Below are 23187 nucleotides of genomic sequence, written 5' to 3' on the forward strand. Positions count from 1 at the left end.
GTCTTAATTTGTATTGTTAACCTGTGTGTACTAAAGGGCAAGACTTAAATTAAAACCAATCTATAATTAGTCTAATTAAGGGTTGTTAGGGTAAGTGTGTTTGTGTTCATAAGTGGTGTAGACTTGGACTATGCTCTCTCTCTATCCTTAAGATATATGACCTCAGGTGTTTGGTTCTTTAACAGTAGTATGATAATATCTCTGCCTCTATGTATGCTTAAGGCTGATTTCTTTTGAACCTGTGTAACATGTTACTCATAGTGAACCATGCATTTAGTTTTGACATATGGTTATAACAATATGAATATGTTGTCTTGTTGTATTCTCTATATGTACTTCTAAGGCATGGTATCACTGTGGTATTGGGATTTACATTGAAAGTGTCTCATTGGCACTTAAACCTGTGGGGAAGAGTGAGTGTGAGTGGTTAGGAGTATTTGGGAGTAGAGTTTAACTCTTGGTTGGTCTACTCTCCCTGACACAAGCATTGCCCTGGGCCTTGAGACCCTTGGGAACTTTGAAGTGTCAGGGATCCAAAGGGAGCCTTGACCTTGAGTGGAACTCTACTCTTAGCCTCTAACCTATTGACATTCATTACTCCTTTTTAGGTTTAGTGTTTAATGACAACGAAAGGTTTTAAATGTGAATCACTTTACCATATGTGATACCATATTAGTATAACCTTTATTAAATTCTAATTATTGTTGGTTGTTATTTATTCAAGTCATTTACTTATATATATTTCATGCGTGATTGTATGCATAAAACATTATATATAGTGACCTTCTCTCTCATTTTTTGAACATGTATAACCATTGGGCCTGCTGAGTTCTCAAAAGGACGCATGCCCAAAATTATGTACCAACGCTGTTGGGAGTTTGAAGTTCACTGCTGTCTGTTCCTGCTGATTACTGGGCCTACCTCTTTTAGACCCAAACCAGAGTCATTCCTTACCCTTTTACTGTTTTATTATATTATGTTATTTATGTTTTCTCACATGTATATGACATTACAGTTAACATATCTGATTAAATGCCTTACTTTACCCTTTGAATCACATAAGCAACTTAGGCAAACCTTAAAGAACATAGGGTTAAAAGAAAAATTAGGCTTAATAGTAACTAGTTTTCATTAGTTATCTTATGTTACTCACGATATTAATCTCTTATGTTTTACTAACATTTTATGAAGATATTTTAAGCCAAATTAGCTTAGCAAAGGATGACAACACATCATTGCGAAATCAAAGAAATGGGATCCACAACCGGCTTTCTAAAACAAAATGCTGCAGCCCAGTGAAAGATTTTTAAATGATTTCCTCAAGTCTAAGAATTATGATTTTTAAAACCAAGGTACATCTTAGGTTCACTTTCTTACAACACTTTATCATATTAGAGTTACATGACAACGATATTCTTTGAATACAAAATGTTTTCTAACTCAGCCCTTTTACATATTTTATAAATATAAACCACTCATGTACATATGTTTAAATAGTTACAATTATATATACCAACATTATTTTCCAAGACTCTTTTATAAACTTATACCCCTTTTAAAACTGCACAACCCCTTTGTAAATATCACGTTCTAATTTAGATATGTATATATAGCAAGCCGTACCTCTTTAAACACTAATTAAGTAGAATGCAACAAACTAACCATTTAAACCTAGTCTAAGTCCTATGGAGCTACCTCAAGTAGATTTAAAGGTGTGCCTAACTTCTTTCCCTTAGAAGAACAAGAACCCTTACCCACAATCTCACTGGTTAGCAGACTAATAAAGAAAATGACCTTAGTAATTAAATAGGTACCCTAATATACATTTAAATATTAGGTGGCGACTCTCTTTTATCATCAACAGAGAAACCACAAGTTGAATCTTTTTTTTGACTTGTGAAAAATAGGGTGCAAAAACATGGTGACTCTGCTAGGGACTTCACACTTAGGGTCTGACCTTAGCAGACTTAGACTAGACCTAGAATTTAAATTTGTTTGTACACTGCTTTAACTTTAGTTTCAGAGAAAGGCTTTGTCAGGTCAACTGACATAACTTCTCATAGTTTTCAGTCCAATTCAAAAGTAGGAAACATTCTACTCTAGCAAACATAAGTCATGTTGCATAAACCTTATGTGAGTCGGTCCTTAGCATCAACACATGATTAGGAAAGCTACCCTAATGTTAACGGGTCATGCACTCAACAACATAACTTCTGTGGAAAGACGAACAAACCATGGAGAGACACTTAAGATCCAAAGTAAACACTTATCAACCCTTTTCTTTACCTACTTCAGAAATGGAAATCAACCAAAACATCCCCGAGATCAATATGGTAATGGGAGCACCACACAAGCTAAAGTAATGGTGGAAGAATATTTGCTGAGAACATGGAGACGAAATTAGGACACATCTAGGAGCACTGATCGCCTTGCTAAACATCCGAGTTAACAAGGTGCTTACCCGCCTGCTGGCATAGTTCTGGGACCTGACCAAGGTGGTGTTCAAGTTTGCTGATCATGAGTTAGTTCTGACATTGGAAGAAGTTACCAGTTTCACGGAGCTACCATTTACAAGGAGGAAACCGATACTACCAGTAACCATGCCCGGCTATAGGTTTCTTGATGCTTTTGGTTTGGCAAACAGTCGAGGTTTGAGAAGCATCGAGGATGGATGGGTAAGCCTGGACCAACTATTTGACATATTCGGATATCGTGAAAGTTATGAATGGTACTTGGGAGAATTTCAGTGTGATCAGGCAATGTGGTAGTGTATCCGACCCATAACCTTCTCCTTGGCATTGCTAGTTTTCCCATAGAGAAGAGGATGGATCAATATCAACTTGTTACCCATGGTTATGGAAACATTCCGAGGCAACCTCCAAGCCACTCTGGTACCCATGGTGTTAGCCGAGATTCTCAGGGCTTTGTCCACATGTTCCTAAGGATATGATTTCTTCAAGCGATGTAAATTGCTGCTTCAAATGTGGGCCACAGAGAATTTCTTTTAGTGAGAGGCCACATTTGACTACTTTGTGGGCGTGACCAACATGATTCGAAGCCATAACGAGAGGATGAGACATTAGGTCTTACCACACGGACAAGAAGAGTAGAGAGAGATGCTGACTAACCTAAGTGGAGAATGGGCCAATTAGAAGTTGTCATGGCTAGGCGGAAGTGCAATCCTAAGTACTCCTCAGAAATATTTTATCGAGCTGATCGGACTAGAGGGTATCCAGCCATACTCACCCATACAAGTTCTCATATAGTCCGGGTTAATTTAGGATGTGACTCTCTGGATGAGGAAAACATTGTACAAGGACGAGTACAACAGGAAGATCCCAATACCAAGGATAAGAAGGCTTCATGAAGAGGGGAGTGATCTGATCAAAATACTAATGGGTCTAAACTTGTGGTGCACTTCGGAATATTATGTCTGGATCAATGAAGAAGACAAGCTAGCCCAACCAAGCAAGGAAGGAATAGCCTGGCTGGAGGATGCAGTGGAGGCTCTGCAAATCTATCATGAGATCTTGCCACACTACCTTGTGACTACCTCTATGCACCACCAAGTGGTCGTGGGATCAATTGATCACATGCTGCCACCCCCCGAAGATGATGATCGAGTAGTGGAGTGTATCCAGATAGAGTCAGAGGAAGAACCAGAGGAAGAATCTGAGTTCAATGATTATGGAGAGGAATTTGAAGAAGATCCAAAGGAAGAACCAGAAGAAGGAAAAGATATAGGGAATGAATCCGGGGACGGTTACTAGAAGTTGGTTGATTTCCCCTCTTTTCACACTTTGTATTTTTATTCAAAAATTTCTCATTTCCCTAAGGGCAAGTTGTTTGAGCCCATGTAATTCTGTGAATGTTGGAAACAATGATGTAACCTCTGTTCCCACTTATTATAATCCAAACATTATCAATGAAAATGATTTTTTTTTGGATCTAAATGTGTCAAATCTAATTGTTTGTCTAATATTCGCGACTTAGGCCTACCTCCATCAAAGAGAGGTCCCACAAATTTTAGGAGAACACGCTTGCCTGAATACGTGAACTAACTGCAATGTATGCCTATTACTTGTGTAAATGACAAAACTAAATTTTGTTATTTTTCTTTTCTTTCTTTTATTTTCTTACTTTATTATTATTCCCCAAAGAAAAGTTAGTTTGTGTTGACCCAAAACTGACGTAACCACTGTACAACCTAAGAATGAAAGGGAAGATATCTGCGATAGATAACCCGATCGAACACGCTCTGTTAATAGACGATAGCCCGGAGCGATCGAGAAAGAAGGACGATACGAGGAATGACGAATATGTGGCCGGGATAGCCCAGGAGATGGAATTTTTTAGGGAGAAAGTACAACACATCAGGGAATTGGCACATCTGGCCGTGACGACACTCCCACAACCACCCCGTTTTCCTTCTCTAGATTCAATCCCTGACCACTTTCCTTCTACTACTTGCCAAACCAACAATACCCCAACTTCGGTCCCTACCACTTAGATTATACCCCCAGTAACCCTTGAAAACCCACTAAATCCTCCCATACATGCTCCTTAAGTACAAAATTGCATTCAAACGCCACAAAACCCACCAGTTACCACCAACACAGTTCACGCCCTCCTCGTGACAGAGTCACCTTTACCACTAACCAAAACTAGTATAAACCCGCGACACATACGGCTGCACATGAGCGATATGTTGCTCCCGTATATGTCGTTTCAGAACCCACCTTCACAACGCCTTTCACGATCAGGATGCCTTATGAAGTTGACCAATTTGTCGATATGGAGAGGACAACTAGGTATAAGGAGGAAGAATCAGTGTGTGAGCAATCACAAGCATTGAGAAAACAAATGAAGAACCTTCAAGTCGCTCGAGGGAGCGAAAGTCTAGACTATGAGGATCTGTGTATCCATCTTGATGTGGATATGTCGGCAGGGTACAAACCTCGAAAGTTTGATATCTTTGATGGGACAAGTGATCCCCATGCGCATTTGAGAGCCTAATGTGACAAGCTAGTTGGAGTAGGAAGAAATGAGAAGTTGAGAATGAAGCTGTTCATAAGGAGCCTGATAGGGGAAGCGCTTACTTGGTATACTCGCCAAGATCAGAGGAATTGGAAGACATAGCAAGATATGGTAGAAGATTTCATGAATCGCTTCCGGTTCAGCATAGAAACTACCCCTGATAGGTTCGAACTAGTAAACTTGCAAAAGAAGCTGTCCTATACATGTCCATGGAGGTCAGAGGCCTCCATGGCACAACATCCATTAGATGACAGTGAGCTGACTAAGTATTTCATCATGGCTCTGGAAGGGATTTACTTTAATAAAATGATGGGCATGATGGGACAAAAATTTCCTGAACTGGTCAAAATGGGAGATTTCTTAGAAGAAGGTATAAAGTCCGGCAAGGTACAATCCATGGCCACATTGCAAACAACTAGTAAAGCAATCCAATCAGGATCAATAAGCAGCAAAAAGAAGAAAAACGAGGAGGTATTAGCAATCGTTCCCTATTACCAGTCCAATCCACATCATGGAAATACCTCTTATACTCCAAACAACCATTCCCCACACCCACCTGCTTAAGCTCTAGTCTACAACAGACAACCATATTATAATCCCCAACCTCAATATAACCCACCTCGAGCCCATATCAATACAAACCCACCACGGCCATATGCTCCAGTTCAAACTACCACTCATCAAAACCAACCCACCTATGCACCCCGACCTCACCCAAATTTTGAAGATAGAGGTCCCAGAAACTACACCCTGATTATAGATTCTCTGGCCCAACTATTTGAAAGATTGAGGAGAGCAGGATTGATACATCTGATAGAAGGAAGGGTTCCTGAGTATCCCTCAAAATATTTTTGATGCAACCAAACGGTGCATGTACCACTCAAACGTACTAGGGCATGATACTGAAGAATGTTTTAGACTTAAAAATGAAATTGATATATTGATTAAAAGTGGAGCCATTCAGTGCACCCCCGCTCCGCCCAATGTGAACTGCAATCCGTTACCAAATCACCGGAATCAAGGGGCTAATATGATCACACTGGATGAAGAATATGACTTGAAAGGAACCATTGTCATGATATGAAATGCTGAGGCTACAAAGGGTCACACATCAAAGGACTCCGATGATCACAATACAATTTAAACCTACGGTGATGGTTCAGACTTACCAGCAACAGCCCACCACTGCAACCAGGGATGAAACAGATCGGGAATACAAAACAGTCCCGTAGACATATCAACAGAAAGGGAAAGCCAAGATGGCGGATTCTGCAACAGCTCATAGTATGACTAGGTCAGGGAGGTGTTATGCTCCTGAGGATGTAAAACTAGGGAATCTAGGAAGGGAGAAGATTTAGAGAAGAAATATAACAGATCCGGAGGATGCAAAATTCTGGAAGAAGATGTCAACCAAAGAATACTCTATGTAGGAACAATTGAAGAAAACCCTAGCACAAATATCAATCATAGATTTACTGATGAGTTCTGACAGTCATAAAGATGTCGTGATAAAAGTGTTAAGTGGGGTGAGTGTGCCGAGCAACACCACCAGTGAGGCACTGGCAGCAACCATTAGGAAAATAGTCGAAGCAAATATGATCACTTTCCGAAGAGATGAGCTTCCTATCGAAGGTGTGGGTCACAACAAAGCTCTACCCATCACTGTCAAATATGGAGATAAGGTAGTGTCCCGAGTACTGGTTGATGGAGGATCAAGAGTTAATATCTGCCCCCTCTCTACTCTACGAGAGTTGGGTATCCATCTGAGAGAAGTCAAGGAAAGTCATGTGAGGATAAGGGCTTTTGACGGGTTGCAGAAGGACGTCAATGGTGAAATTTATTTAGCATTGCAAATTGGATTGGTTGAGTTTACCATACTATTCCAAGTGATGGATATTTCATCTTCATACAACTTACTGCTAGGTAGACCCTGGATACACATAGCAGGGGAAGTCCCATCTACCCTACACCAATTTATGAAGTTCGAATAGGGGTGTCAAGAGATCGTAGTCCACGGTGAATGGAGCCAATCAACTTATTTAGAATATGCAGTCCCATTCATAGAAGGATTAGACGGGGTTTCTTTCCATGCAGTTGAGATCATACATGCCATGGAAATAGAAGAGACTGAGTAAAACCTAGGAATGCAATCACCGTAAAAATCAAAGATGGCAATGAGGGAGATGATGAAGTATGGATACAGACCAGGAACCGGGCTGCGATCCCGATAAGACGAGATAACAGAGACGATTGAGCCAAATGGGAAGAAGGGAAGAGCTGGTATAAGGTATCATCCTTCGATTGGGAAGACTTGTACCAGGAGCTTCGGGAAAAAGGCTTTTGTACCAGAGCGTGTTTCGGGTACGGTTCAGAGCTCAGTGCCAGAGGATGACATCGTTGATGGAATAGGAAGACTGTTCATGACCATGATCGAGGAATGCTATGAAGGAATTAATATTAAGACACCGACCATTCGGAATGCCAAATCAGGAGAGCACCTGCAGAATTGGACCGTGAGTCTTGGTAGTGTGGAATTATAAATATTTTGAAAAGAGAGCACGGTCAATTTAGGCTTGAACCATGTTTGTACCTTTTTATCATTTTCCTCTTTGAACGCTCAGACGTTCCTCTTTTGATGAAATAAAAAGAATCGCTTTCTTAAAATTATTGCAAATTTATTTATCGCTTCATTTATACTTAGTTTTGCTTTTCAGTAATCAACCGCGATTATGACATATAACAAAACCCTCGAGCAAAGCGATCCATATTACGAGGAATACGACGAGAGGATGATGTCGGATGATCTCCCACAAGAGATCAAACAACTAGAAAGCTAGAAAAAGCCTAACCTTGAAGAAACAGAAGTGATCAACCTGGGAAGTGAAGAAGACATAAAAGAAACCCGTATCAACATCCATATAGAAGCAAATTAGAAGGAAAAATTGGTCGAGCTCATCCGACAATACATCGATGTATTCGCAAGGTCGTATGATTACATGCTTGAGTACTGATATCGTTTCGCAACAATTTCCTACCAACCCTGCTAGACCACCAGTCAAGCAAAAACCCAAAAAGTTCAAACCTGACTTGAGTTTAAGGATAAAATAATAAGTAACCAAGCAAATAGAGGCGAATGTAGTGAGGTTCACCAACTATCCCACGTGGTTGGAAATATCATCCCAGTGCCCAAGAAGGATGGGAAGATCAAGATATGTGTGGATTATCGAGATCTCAACAAAGCCAGCCCGTAAGATGATTTCCCTTTACCAAATATTCATATCCTTATCGACAACTGTGTGAAGCATGAACTGCATTCGTTTGTGGATTGTTTCACTGGGTACCACCAGATCCTGATGAACGAAGAAGATGTGGAAAAGACAGCCTTCACTGTGCCATGGGGAGTTTACTGCTATAGAGTCATGCCGTTCGGTCTCAAAAATGCTGGCTACTTACACAAGGGCCATGACAACCCTTTTTCACGACATGATTCACAAAAATATCAAGGTATATATGGATGACGTCAACATCAAGTCTTGTAAGAGTTCAGAACATTTGGATGATCCGAAGAAGTTTTTCAAATATTTGCGGTGGTATAGTTTGAAGTTGAATCCTGCAAAATGCGCATTCGATGTCCCTGCTGGAAAATTGCTAGGTTTCATAGTAAGTAGAAATTGGATACAACTGGATCCTTCAAAGATCAAAGCTATTCAGGAGTTGCCACCACCCAAGAGCAAACAACATGAACATCAAAGAGCTTATGGTCATAGGGTTTTCTGATCTATTGATACACCAAGTTCAATGGGAATGGTCTACCAAGAACGTAAAATTCCTTCCATATCTGTATTGTGTATAAGAGTTATGCGAAATGTTCACAAAGATCGAGTTCAAGCACGTTCCTAGAATCAAGAACGAGTTTGCTGAAGATCTTGCAACCCTATCATCCATGATTCAGCATCCAAATAAGAATTACATCGACCCTATCGAGGTAGAAGTCAGAGATCAACATGCATACTATTTTCATGTAGACGATGAGCTAGACGGTAAACCGTGGTACCGTGACATCAAAAGGTTCCTCAAAACAAGAGAGTAGCTAGAGAGCGCTACTAATAGTCAGAAGTGAGCGCTCAGGAGGCTGGCAAATCACCTTTTCCTTAACAGGGAAGTCCTGTATAGGAGGACCCCATACTTGGATCTGTTAAGATGTGTAGATGTCGTTGAATCAACCAGATTATTAGAAGAGATACATGCAGGAACATGTAGACCCCACATAAACGGCTTCACCTTAGCTAGTAAAATCTTAAGAGACACATATTTTTGGATAACTATGGAAAGCGATAGTATCTGTTATGTTCAAAAGTGTCACCAGTGTCAAATCCACAGGGATTTTATCCAGGTTCCGCCAAATGAGTTGAACATAATGGGTTCGCCTTGGCCGTTTGCTGCTTAGGGCATGGACGTGATTGGACCTATAGAGCCCACTGCATCGAATGACCACCATTTCATTTTGGTAGCCATTGACTACTTTACCAAATGGGTTGAAGCATCTACCTACAAGGCCATTACAATGAAAGTAGTGGCAGATTTCGTCTGTAACAACATTGTCTGCCGATTTGGGATACCTGAGTCAATCATCGCTGACAATGCGTCTAATCTCAACAATGATCTCATGAGGGAAATTTGCGAGAAGTTCAGAATTGTCCACCACAACTCTAGAGTCTACAGCCACAAATGAATGGAGCAGTTGAAGCAGCCAACAAGAATATTAAAAGGATTCTGCGAAAGATAATGGACAATCATAGGCAATGGCACGAGAAGTTATCATTTGCCTTACTGGGTTATCGAACCACCATGAGGACATACACTAGGGCACTACCATATATGTTGGTATATGGTATCGAAGTTGTGATACCAGCAGAGGTTGAGATACCATCCTTAAGAGTCATCCAAGAAGCCAAGTTAGACAATTCAAAATGGACACAGGTCAGGCAGGAGCAACTCATGCTCATTGACGAGAAGAGAATGGATGCAATATGACATGGTCAGCTGTATCAAAAAAGGATGGCCAGTGCATTTAACAGAAGGGTTAAGCCTTGCCAGTTTATACCGGGGCAGTTGGTTCTAAATAAAATACTCCCTCATCAAGAAGAAGCCAAAGGAAAGTCCGCACCAAATTGGCAAGGTCTCGTGGTCCACTGAGTGTTGTTGGGGGGAGCTCTGATCTTGACAAAAATGGATGGAAGAGTCGGCATAAAGCCTATCAACTCAGACGCAATCAAGACATACTACGTTTGAAGATAATAGAGTTAGGGTTTTCCTGTAACAGAACTACGCTCAACCTGACTTCCCACAGAGGGATACGGAGGCAACCCACGTAGGGTTCGATTTCTCTCTCCCCTTTCTTTTGTAATAGAAAATCCAAATATCATTTTGTGTGTTACCCGGAACTATGCCATGACTTGATTTCCTATGGAAGAAATATGTAGGAAATACTTATCGAATTCAATCATCTTTTGTAGTTGAACTATGTTCTTGCTTGATTCCATTTGGATACGTAGGCAGTTTGAGTCAGATTTGGCCATTTCATTTTCAATCTCATCATTTTTGCATCTGTTGTAATCGAACTACATCTTGACCTGATTCCATCTGGATACGTAGGCTGCCTGAGTCAGGCTCGGTAATATTCATCATATTTTCTCTATCATTATCCAAGAACTATGTTCAGACCTGATTCCGTTTCGAATACGTAGGCAACCTGAAAGGCTTCGGTCATAACCCTAGGAAAACCTTTGTAATGCATTAGTTCAGATTAGGATGCAATCGCAGCGGCAAGCAGCCACATCGTCAGAAGCATCATGGAGGATCGACATCAACGGGACACAGTCTTTAAATGAAAACACTCACGTTTAAGGAACTTTCAAAACATGTCATAATCCGGAACAATGGCATTTGCCATAAAACAAAGATTTTTCAAAAAACATTTCTAAAAATATCATAATTTGTTCCACCTATTGAACTTCATGGCGTAACCTCATCAAGACCGGGGCAAAGCATGGACTATGGTAGACATAAACTAACACCTCATCCCCGCAATGAATATTTCTTTGAATGCAGGGCCAATAGGACATAAGGAAGTGCTGGAAATACACTGGGGCAAATGACAGATCCACCACTCTCTCATGACTATCATCTCTCTTTCTCTATTCAAAATTTCCTTGTATAACTAAAACTAACTCTTGAATCCTTTACATGTATTTCGGAACCAGGTCATTGATGCAGTCAGAGCATGTTGTATATAGAAAAGCGACTGCTCGAATGAACAGAGCATGTTGTATATAGCGCGCCACTGGCCATGCTAACTGAAGCACATTGTATATAGCAAATCATCAGCTCAGTCAATCGGAGCACCTTGTATATAGCAAGCCACTGGCTTCACCAATTGGATCCCTGTATATAGAAAATTGTCAGCTTAATCGATTGGAGCGCCATGTACAAATCAAGCATCAGCTTTGCCAATTGAAGCCCTCTATATAGCAAACTATTCACTGAGCCAATGGGAGTGATCTGCACCGCCACTCCGTCACATCAGAGATCAGAATAGATAGCTGCAAACCTCATCGCCAAAGTTCTGCCAATCGATGACCACAACTTATCATCGCAGTCAAGAGTAACTCTTGGGCATGCTCTTTTTCTCCATTATTGTTATCTCGAATGTTTTGACGTTTTGCTCATGCACCTTACATGCATTATTATGTTTTTCTTCAAGTCAAAAATTCCCATCATGCGGAGACGCTTTAAATTTCAGTACGATCACTCCCATCACTCTAATTTACTGCACTTTATTCATGTTTGAGCTTTTATTGATAGTGTTTTGCACTTATTATATGTTTTATGCCTTATAGGAGTGATCCCAAGCTATGTAGATGTTGTGGAGCTAATTTGAGCTATTTGGAGCTTTGAAGTCAGAGTAAAAGACCAATTGATTAAGACGGGATCGTGTTTGGGGGTCGAGAACCAAGTCTGGACGTTAAACATCGAGATTCAATCCGTACTCTGAGAAAAGTCCACAACTGCGGCGCGTGGCGTGCCGCAGCTGCCTATCAGAATCAACTCTCTGTATTTCCCCAATAATGCCCTGCATGGCGCGTCGCCCCATATGACGCGCCTATGCAAGTTTTATAGAGTGAAAATCCTATTTCGGCTAGGAAAATATGATTTCGTCTAGGCCCGACCCTACTTGGTATAAATACATGAAAAAATGTTATGTTCTGGACTTTTCACACATATTCGACCTAAAGAGGCTAAGGAGGAATTTAGAGAACACGAGAATAAGGATTTCATCATTCCTTCCTCACTCAAGACCCGAGTTTGGATTTAATTTATGTTTTTCTATACTTTAATTTTATTTGTGATGAATTTCTCCATATCTATGGAGTAGTTCTCTTTAGGGTTTGATGGATTTAGTGTATTTATGGTTGTTTGTGGATTATAACTCTAGTTTTATGTATTGAAGCGTTTTTGGATGATTTAACTGCTGCATCTATATATACTTGTCCATGTAATCGAGAGAGGCATAACTTGTGATATCTTTGCATTATATTGCTGGTTGAGTTCATTAATTCTTCTTAGTTATCGAAAGGGGCTAGTTGAATAATTGATTAAACCTAGTTAGGAGAATAATCGAAAGAAGTTTTCCTAGAGACCAATCCACTACGCATTCTTGCATATTTTCACGTGCTTAAATTGGTTAATCTTGTGAGGTTAAGACTTAATCGAGAGAGAATTTTTGCTGAACGTTTGAACTAATAATTGAGTGAATTCGAGAGACTTACTTGAACATTAGAAGTGAATTATCTAGAGTTAAATCCCAACCAATTATTTTGCACCTATCCTATCAACCCCTATTTTCTCCCACTAATAACTTTCTTGCTTTTGTTTGTTTCAATTGTCACTAGTCAATAGCTTTAGATTATTAGTTAATTTTAGTTAGAAATTATAGAAATCTCAATTGTTGATTATCTTGAATAGCAATCAAGCTAGAAACTACAAGAATACTATTTAAATTCAATCCATGTGGATACGAAGTTATGTTATACTATATTTGATTAGCGAGCAGAATTTAAGTGTGTGTTTCGAGCTCGTCAAATTTTGGCAATCAATAGTGTTTGAAATAGTTTGTAGTGCTAATTCAGGAATTTTTCTTTTTATTTATTTCTTCCCTTTTTTTGTTTGGTGTTCTTTGGTTGTGCACAGGTTACAAGTTGAGGTTGCATGACTCGAGCTTCTATGAAAGGAGTGCTACCATACGAACTAGAGATAGAAAAACAACTGCGACAGCTAAGGAAGGAAAGAAATCTCACCGAGATATCAGAAAAGGTTGGGCAATCCTCAACCAAAGAAACTATGGCTGGAAGCAGTGATGATAATGTAGATTTGGCTGCAAGAGAGACAGCCCAACAATGCAAAAAAGCTGCACGGGATGCTGAGAAAGCAGCTATTAGAGATGCGCAGAACATATATGAAGAAGAGAGGAGTCTCAGACTTAATCAACATCAACCCTTGTCTGGGAGACCACTTGACGATTATACTAGACTGGTCTACAATCAAGGTTTATCAAGTGTTAGACCACTCCAATTGCAGCAAACAATATCGAGTTGAAGCAAGGATTGCTTCAAACCCTTCAGAATTGATGTGTCTTTAGAGGGAAGCCAAACAAAAATCAAAACACACATCTAATGGACTTCGAGGACATTATGAAAACCTTTCAATACAATGGGGTGTCACAAGATGTAGTGTACTTATGGGCATTCCCCTTTTCACTTAAAGATGATGCTAAGGAGTGGCTTCAGATTTTGCCCAGTGGATCGATTAGAACTTGGAAGGAGATGACCAGAAAATTCCTTGATAAATATTTCTCCTCAGCTAAGATGGGCAAGATTAGAAGAGAAATCCATAAATTCTGCCAGAAAGAGACTGAAACTGTTTTTAAAGCGTAGGTAAGGTTTAAGGAGATAGTTAGAAAGTGTCAACATAGCGGAATTGAACTCTGGATGCAACTCCAAGATTTTTGGGAAGGATTGACACTGGCCTCATGTAGAACATTGAGCAATGCAGTTGGAGGCCCTTTGATTAAAAAGACTCCAGATGAGGTAGTTACAATTCTTGATGAGTTATCTGAAGATGCTAATCAATGGCCCTCTGAGAGTGCTGAAAGAAGAAGATTGACCGGTGTTCACCAAGTTGATGCTAATACATCTGTGCAGGTACAACTTGATGCTATATGTGGAAGAGGACACCATACTCATGAGTATCAAGCCTCAACTGAGGAATTGAATGCTGTGGGAAACTACAATTATAATGCAATGGGTAAGAGGCACCCCGGTTTTTCATGGAGTTCACCTGAAGGTACTACGAATGATTGGCAACAAAATAACTCTAGACCCCAGTGACAAGGAGCTCCAGCATACCAAAATCAACAGAGGCAACAATTTCAGCCCCAACAACCCATTCAGCCTGGTCTAGAGGATCTAATGAAGGCCTTCATTATCAAGACAGATGAGAGGTTGGACGCCCATTGAGCAGCTATCAAAGAATTGGGCACTGGTTTTCGAAACCTGGAGAGACAAGTGGGACAGATTGCAATAATATTATCTGAGAAGGCTCTAGGAATGCTCTCCGCTGATACTGGAGAAATCCCAAAGAAGTGGGCAAATGTCGAATGATCCCACGCCGATCCAAAAAGATGTGATACTTGAAAAAGAAAGGGGGGAGCATCTGAAAAGTGATGTTGAGAAGAAGAAGAAAGGCCAGATGAAGGCTGAGACAAAGAAGAAGGAAGAAAAATCGAGAAGGGAGGAACATGAGGAGAGCAAACATATGTCGACGCTACCTTTCCCCCAAAAGCTATATAGAGAAAAGTTGGACAAGCAGTTTGGTAAGTTTCTAGATGTGCTAAAACAGGTTCATGTAAACATACCATTCACATGCTCTCATAAATGCCTGCTTATGCCAAATTCTTGAAGGAGATTCTTACAAAGAAGAGAAAGATAGAGAAGACATCAATGTTCAAGCTCACAGAGCACTGCAACGCGATATTGCAGAACAAACTCCCACTAAAGTGTGGAGATCCAGGGAGTTTTACTATACCTTGCTCTTTAGGCTTTATTAATTTTGCTAAATCTTTTTGTGATTCAGGTGCCTCAATTAACTTAATGCCTCTATCTATTTATAGGAAACTGGAGAAGGAGATTGGAGAGATAAGGTCAGTGCCAATATCTTTGCAGTTGGCTGACCAAATAACTTTAATACCCGAGGGGATAGTGGAAGATGTGTTAGTTCAAGTAGATAAGTTCGTATTTCTTGTGGATTTTATTGTGGTGAAAATGGAGGAAAACAAGGAGGTCCCCCTCATCCTAGGAAGACTATTCTTAGCAACATGTAGAGCAATATTGGATATACACGAGAGGAAACTCATGCTTATAGTGGGTGAGGAGACTGTGACTTTTGATATGAATATAGAAAATGGGGCACAAAAAAAAAACCAACTGCAAGTGTTGAGTGGAAAGTGAAGGGCTCAAAAGAGAAGGTTGCACTGAGTAAGAAAGATAAGTGTGGGGTGTACCCCAATAAGGCTTAGAAGAAGATATCTACATGGATGTGCGCATTAGTACGGAGGCGAGGAATGGAGCCCGACTTCGACTCAGACCCCGACAAGATATTCAGGGAAGTTTCCTTTACCTTATGCTTTTTAATTGTATGTCATGGGGACATGCCACAACTTAAAGTGTGGGGTGGGGTATATGTTGTATGTATGTATGTATATTAGTTTTAGTTATAGTTTTTGGTTGTTGTAGTAGTTAGAGATAGAAAACAATTGAAAAAACCATAAAAAATTGATTTTTTTGATTTTTCCCGACGATGGATATCATTCGACGGGTTTCTTGAGAGATTAAAGTCAAAACAAAAAGACAAAAAGATTTTCTTTTGTTAGGTAGCGTAATAATTCCCCCTTGGCTTTTCTTTGTGCTGCAGTTCTTTTCCAAAGGTTTTGTTTGAACTGCGTGTAGTTAGTTTTTATTTTTGTTAAGAGTAGAAAGCCTTGTGCTATGATTTGAAATGAAAGCAATATCTCTTAACTTTTTTATGCCTTGAGAATAGTAATTGCTTTAGTTGTGACGCTTTGGCTCAGTTTTTGACTCTTGTATAAGTACCTTAAATTGTATGATCTTCACTTTGCTTAATTGCTTTGACTAGAGTGTCTTGATAGTCCAATCCTGAGTGAGTTATGTACCATGTGTGCGTGAGGTTTTGTGTTATTCTATGTATTGTATTTTATGTCTAGAACTTGTCCCGTATGTTTGCAAAGAGAAATGGTAATTTTATTCAGTCTTGGAAGGGATATATGTATTTCTTTGTTGATCCAGTTATATGCTTTTACCCACCTAATTGTTATGTATCTTAGTTAACCCCTTTGAGCCTGTAATCTTGTTTCTTTGGAAACCACATTACAAGCCCTACCCATTTGTTTGAATTGACCGTCTATTTGAACCTTTTACCCCCCGTGAGCACTTGAATTTGTTATGAACTTTGTAAAAGATGAAGTATCGGGTGGTTGGTTTGGCTTTTGAGTGGAACTATTAAACTAAGGAGAAAGTTGCACTGTATTGAAAAAGTAATAGCCACTTGAATTGAAAGAGTAAAGAAAAAAAATATTGTATTGTTGTGTAAAATATTCTTTGATAGTGGTGACTCTTAATGTAATTATGCTTAAAGAAGTAGGGAGTTAATGTATATTGATGTGAAGGTGGAGTTATTTTTTGAAACAAGTGTGGGGTTTTGAATAATGAATTGTATGTAGTGAAGTGTTTAGGGTGGTGTAGTCACTCTTATATCCAAATATATCCTACCCATACCGCAACGTACATTACAACCGATGAAAGTCCTACTTGATCCTTGACTGAATGAGATCAATTAGTAGAGTAGTACACTATGGGAAAGCCTATGATATGTCTTTTGTGGCATATGAATGTTGTTTCTGAGAGTGAGTGAATTCTTTCCATCTTGAGTTCCAAATTGTTCTTAAATTTTATTGTGTGCGGAACTACTCTCTATTGTTGTGTGAGGGCACTAGATTCATGAAGGAAAGGTAATGTCGTTGACCTCTGTGTTAGAGTAAGTGAGCAAGTTATAAAACTTGTGTGGTGATTTTGAGTCAAATCTTGAGGGTAGGATGTTACGGTATTGTGCTTAATCTGTTTTAAATATTTTTGTTATGATGAGTTATGAGAGTTGTTTAAAACGGTCGTATCTATATGAAGTGTAGTTGATTGCTCGAGGAAGATAAAGGGTTTAAGTGTGGGGTGATGATGGTAGGCTATAATCTCCTATTTTAGTCTCTTATTGCACTCTAATTTACTGCACTTTATTCATATTTCAGCTTTAATTGACAATGTTTTGCATTTATTGTGTGTTTTATGCCTTGTAAGAGTGATCCCGGGGTATGTAGATGTTATGGAGCTAATTCGAGCTATTTCGAGCTTTGAAGTCTGAGTAAAAGCCTAAGGGATTAAGTTGGGATCATGTACGAGGGTCGAGGACAAGTCTGGACGTCAGAAATTGAGATTCAATCTGTACTATGAGAAAAGTCAAAAATCACGGCGCATGGCGCGCCACGGCTGCCTGTCAGAATCAACTCTATGGATTTCTCATCTAATGCCCCGCATGACGCCTCGCCCCATGCGGCGTGCCTGTGCAATGTTTATAGAGTGAAAATCCTATTTCGGCTAGGAGAAGGTGATTTCGTCTGGGCCCGACCCTACTTGGTATAAATATATCGAAAAACGTTATTTTATGGACTTTTGACACATATTAGACCTAAGGAGGGTAAGAAGGAGTTGGAGAACATGAGCACAAGGATTTCATCATTCCTTCCTCACTGAAGACCCGAGTTTGAATTGAATTTATGTTTTTCTATACTTTAATTTTATTTTTGATGAATTACACCTTATCTATGGAGTAGTTCTATTTAGTGTTTGATGGATTTAGTGTATTGGTGATTGTTTGTGGATTATAACTCTAGTTTTATGTATTGAAGCATTTTTTGATGATTTAACTGCTGCATCTATATTCACTTGTTCATGTTATCGAAAGAGGCATAACTTGTGATATCTTTGTATTATATTGTTGGTTGAGTTCATTAATTTTTCTTAGTAATCGAAAGAGGATAGTTGAATCATTGATTAAACCTAGATAGGAGAATAATCGAAAGTGGTTTTCCTGAAGACCAATTCACTATGCATTCTTGTATATTTTTACGTGCTTAAATTAGTTCATCTTGTGAGGTTAAGACTTAATCGAGAGAGGAGTTTTGCTGAACGTTTGAACTAATAATTGAGTGAATTCGAGAGACTCACTTGAACATTAGAAGTGAATTATCTAGAGTTATATCCCAACAAATTATTTTGCACCTATCCTATCAACCCTTATTTTCTCTCACTGATAACTTCCTTGCTTATTTTTGTTTCGATTGTCATTAGTCAATAGCTTTAGACTCTTAGTTAATTTTATTTAGAAATTATAGAAATCTCAATTGTTGATCATCTTGAATAGCAATCAAGCTAGAAACTAAGAATACTATTTAAATCAAATCCACGTGAATACGATATTATACTATACTATATTTGATTAGCGAGCATAATTTAAGTGTGTGTTTCGAGCTCGTTAATCATGCGAAAACACTTTACATTTCAGTGCAACCTCTCCCAACAAGCGGAGATGCACCCTACAAGTCAATCACTCCAATCAAGCGGAGATACCTTACATTTCAATGCAAAATCTCCCAGCAAGCGGAGATGCTCACTACAAGTCAACTACTCCCAACACGAGGAGACTCAATGCTCCGATAGCTGCGGAACAGTACACAACCCGGTTAACAATCGATTCAAATTCAAGTATCCCATTATACCGATCCCAAATAACGGCTAGCCAGTAGCCAAGCATTATCATTCCTGCATCATTTACATTACATCTCAACATATTTTGTATTGCAATATATGGGTATGTGGGTATTTCATTCGTTTTGCAGGAACAAACATCACAACTTGGAACTTCTTCTAAGCAGCAAACCAAGCTACAACGCTACGAGGGACCACAAACTCATTAGCGGGCCAAGGATCCTAGCTCAAACTCAAAACAATACATATAATTCTAATTTTTCAAATCTTTCAAGTCAAGCAGCAAATTCAAAGCTTTCACGAGTGCCGAATTTTCCATCTCGCAGTACCGTCATAATACGATACTGGGGCAATTCCTGCGATCATCGCTTCCTCAAAAGTCTTCACTCAAAAACTACATGAGGCCTGATCCTCGTTAAACCCTAGGTATGTAAGCAATTCAAAGCTAAAATTTGGCCCCAACTCCCCAAAATTCTCCTGAAATCTTCCTAGTCCTACAACTCATAATCTTCGTGCTATTCCTGCAATATAAGCCTAAAGTCAGGACAAAATTGGCTTTGGTTCTAATTCTTTGCCCGAAAACTTTTTCATTGTCTCCGGTCAAAGAGGGGCAGCTGTTGATAGTCAATTTTGACCCTCCCTTTTAAAATTAATTTATTTATACTTAATAATTTACAATGAATATTTTGAATGTATTTTCAATCAATAACACTTATTTTTACAAATTAATTTGGTATTAGTAATTTTTAAATTGATAATTTAATTTTATAATTGTAATTATAAATATATCATACTTACTATCTTACGATTATTAGAATAACCTTATATATTGCCTAGGTCTTACAATCAGTTTAATTAGTTATTCTTTGATTTTTGGTTAATTGTTCTGTCATTTCAATAATTCGAAACTAATATCACAATTTGAAAAATAGAGTATTTTACAATGACTAGTAGTGTATGTGATAACTATAAACTTTACTACATTTTTTTGAAAAAATTAAGTTTATTTAGTTTAATTTCAAAATGGATTAAAAGTGCTAAAGGTTATAATTGCAATTCTCTAATTAAACACAAAATGGCTATCTTTTAAATTAAAACTAGCCCAATATATAGGCCTAATCCGGAATTGACCCAGTCCAAATAACCCATCTAATCCACTATGGCGATCCGCATCCCTCTCCCTAAGCCAATCAACGCTTGCCACGTCGCCCATCTCCACCACGCACATAAGAAACACAAACACATCTGAGTCATTGATTCATCCGATCAACGATCCATATTTTATCTTGATTTCCCTTTAAATTTTAACGCCTCCCAGATCCAATCTCAGCCGTTGAAACACATGGATCCAATGGCTCACATATCTCCTCATTAAAATCTTTTAATACCTGAATTATCAGGGCCATTGATCAAATGATCCAATGGCCCAGATCTTTCCCTTCCGCTTTAACCTAGAGACCGGTTGGTCTCACCCCCAAAACCCTAAATCATTTCACTCTCGTCCCAGCTGCCCCCTTTCCCTTTCGTCTCTCATTTTCTCTCGATCCCCAGACCCATCAATCCCAGAAACCTTGCATCAAATCGTGCAAGGTTTTGAATCATGACCCCAAATCATTTCCTCTCCCTTTTGGCTCCGCGAATCTCACCGATATCTTCCCATTTCATCATAAGAATTTGAAATCTTGAGTTTTTTGACCTAGACACAAACATGAAACTTCAGTCTTCAAATTTTCTGGTGTTGCGACGAAATCAGGGCATGCATGAGCATCTCATGATGCTTATTCGAAACCAGAGGTTAAATGCAATGGCCTCTGGACCTCCAGTCTTTGTCCGATGGGTTCTCACCTGTAACGGCTATCATGCACTCATGGTAAGATTCTCACTCATATTTCCTTCCGATTCACTCTGATTTCACTTTGATTTTACCCTCCTTGCTATCATCATCCATCTTTCGTCATCTTTCACTAATTGATTTGAATCTGAAACCCTAGGACTTCACAACCACTATAAATTGGGTACTTTAATGCCTTCACCTAAGACACAACAAGATACCTACCCACTATACCTAATAGCTGAGAAGTTAATACAAAATATAGTGTTTCAAGGAAATTTCAATTAAAGTTTGAGTTCTTGGTCACTTTCTGTTTTTCCTTCCTTTTCTGATTCTGAGCTTGTTAATGATTAAGAGCTTGAGATCTTGGTTTCCTAAAAGACTAATTTGAACATTCATTTGGTTTGCTGCCCCGAAGGAGGTCAGTAAAACCTCAACCTTGTTCTTCTTTCACTAGTTTAAATTCCTGAATAAGAACCACTTTACTATTTTTCTTGAATGATCTTATTATCAATATGTTCATGCCTTTTAACTATTTTATATGCTTGTTAATGACTGTAAAGTAGATTATACAACCATGAACTTCTTTAAGTTGTTGAATGCTGATATTGATATGCATATGATGATTCATGTCTACTGTTAACTTTGAAACGACCAAAGAACTTCTTAATGCTCTTAATATTTAGTCTAAAACCTCTCTTATGTCCTATCAGCCATGTTATTATTGTTTTTCTAATATGTCTTGAATATCACTTGCATATGGTTCATTTAATAACTTATACTCAAATAGACTACCATCCTATCTAGTGTTGAGAATTAGACTGTTACCATAGCACTAAGGCATTAGCTTATGACCTTTAAACCTATTTCACCTCTTTAATATGCCTCTGTGATTCTGTTGTTTATTTGATTAAACCCATGACTGCTTATGCAAACCTATCCTAAGCTAATTGGTCTTTGTATCACTTTTGTGTATGCTCTGATATTACCTTATACTTAGTTTAAGCCATGAAGTAAGGATGAGATGTGTTTGAGTTATGATGATACATTTGTTTATACTACTTTAAAGAGATTCTCTTGTTGTTACTGCTTGGATATAACAGCCTGATTTGTTCTCAATGAGATTAGTATGAAGTTAAAACTTTTAGAAAGAAGTGGTTATGTCATTGATTTTTTTAAAGTTAAGTTGGACTGATGGCTTGAGATTCTGTTAAGTACTCTTAAGAGTTCCATTTGAATTTGCAAATATGTAATCTTGTTAATACATTTTTTAGAAACTCTAATTGTATTTTTGTGTCTCTGATAGGATTGATAAAAGTCCTAACTATGATTGTTGCTTGAATCCCTGATAATATTATTGTAAGGGTCCAATTGAAATCATCAACTTGTGTCTCTTAATTAAGGTCATTGATCTGTATCTATAATTGAAGATGCTGACTTGTGTCTATATTAGCACTCTTTAAAGAGCATCAATGGTAGTAATTAACCTGTAATGTTGTTAACACTCTCCAAGAGTCTAAATTGTGATTGTTAACATGACTTCTCCTAATCCCCCTCAGAAGTTAATTGAAGTTGTTAGTCCATATCTCTGTTAATACTTTCAGAACTCTCAGTTAGTATTGTTAACCTGCGTGTACTAAAGGGCAAGACTTAAGTTAAAACCAATATGTAATTAGTCTAATTAAGGGTTGTTAAGGTAGGTGTGTTTGTGTTCATAAATGCTGTAGACTTGGACTATGCTCTCTCTCTCTATCTCTCTTTCTCTCTCTCTCTCTATCCTTAAGATATACGACCTCAGGTGTTTGGTTCTTCAACAGTAGTATGATAATGTCTTTGTTTCTATGTATGCTTAAGGTTGATTTCATTCGAACCTGCTTAACATGTTACTCATAGTTAACCGTGCATTTAATTTTGAAATATGGTTATAACAATATGAATAGGCTGTCTTGTAGTATTCTGTATATGTACTTATGTGGCATGGTATCACTGTGTTGTTGGGATTTACATTGAAAGTATATCATTGTCACTTAAACGTGTGGGGAAGAGTAAGTATTAGTGGTTCGAGTATTTGAGTGTAGAGTTTAACTCTTGGTTCGGCTATTCTCCCTGACAGAAGCATTGCCCTGGGCCCTTAAGACCCTTGGAAACTTTGAAGTGTCAGGAATCCAAAGGGAGCCTAGACCTTGAGTGGAACTCTACACTTAGCCTCTAACCTATTGACATTCATTACTTCTTTTAGGTTTAGTGTTTAATGACAACAAAAGGTTTTCATTGTGAATCACTTTACCATATGTGACCCCACATTAGTATAACCTTTCATAAATTCTAATTATTGTTGGTTATTATTTATTCAAGTCATTTACTTATATA

General features: G+C 38.6%; 2 protein-coding genes across 2 annotated transcripts; both read left to right on the forward strand.

The window, feature by feature from the left end:
* The first annotated feature begins 9765 nt into the window (after positions 1 to 9765).
* Positions 9766 to 10071, forward strand: LOC138907925 (uncharacterized). The gene has a single exon (XM_070198549.1). The coding sequence runs from the start codon at positions 9766 to 9768 to the stop codon at positions 10069 to 10071; it is 306 nt and encodes a 101-aa protein (XP_070054650.1).
* A 4958-nt stretch (positions 10072 to 15029) lies between these two features.
* LOC138907926 (uncharacterized) lies at positions 15030 to 15602 on the forward strand. Its single transcript, XM_070198550.1, has one exon. It carries the CDS (start codon positions 15030 to 15032, stop codon positions 15600 to 15602), a length of 573 nt encoding a protein of 190 aa, XP_070054651.1.
* Positions 15603 to 23187: the final 7585 nt, after the last annotated feature.

Source organism: Nicotiana tomentosiformis, chromosome 3 (assembly GCF_000390325.3).
Source record: "Nicotiana tomentosiformis chromosome 3, ASM39032v3, whole genome shotgun sequence".
Classification (NCBI taxonomy): domain Eukaryota; kingdom Viridiplantae; phylum Streptophyta; class Magnoliopsida; order Solanales; family Solanaceae; genus Nicotiana; species Nicotiana tomentosiformis.

Excerpts from the sequence above, each read along its gene's own strand:
- LOC138907925 (XM_070198549.1), top strand. The coding sequence starts at position 9,766 with ATGAATGGAGCAGTTGAAGCAGCCAACAAGAATATTAAAAGGATTCTG.
- LOC138907926 (XM_070198550.1), top strand. The coding sequence starts at position 15,030 with ATGCCTGCTTATGCCAAATTCTTGAAGGAGATTCTTACAAAGAAGAGA.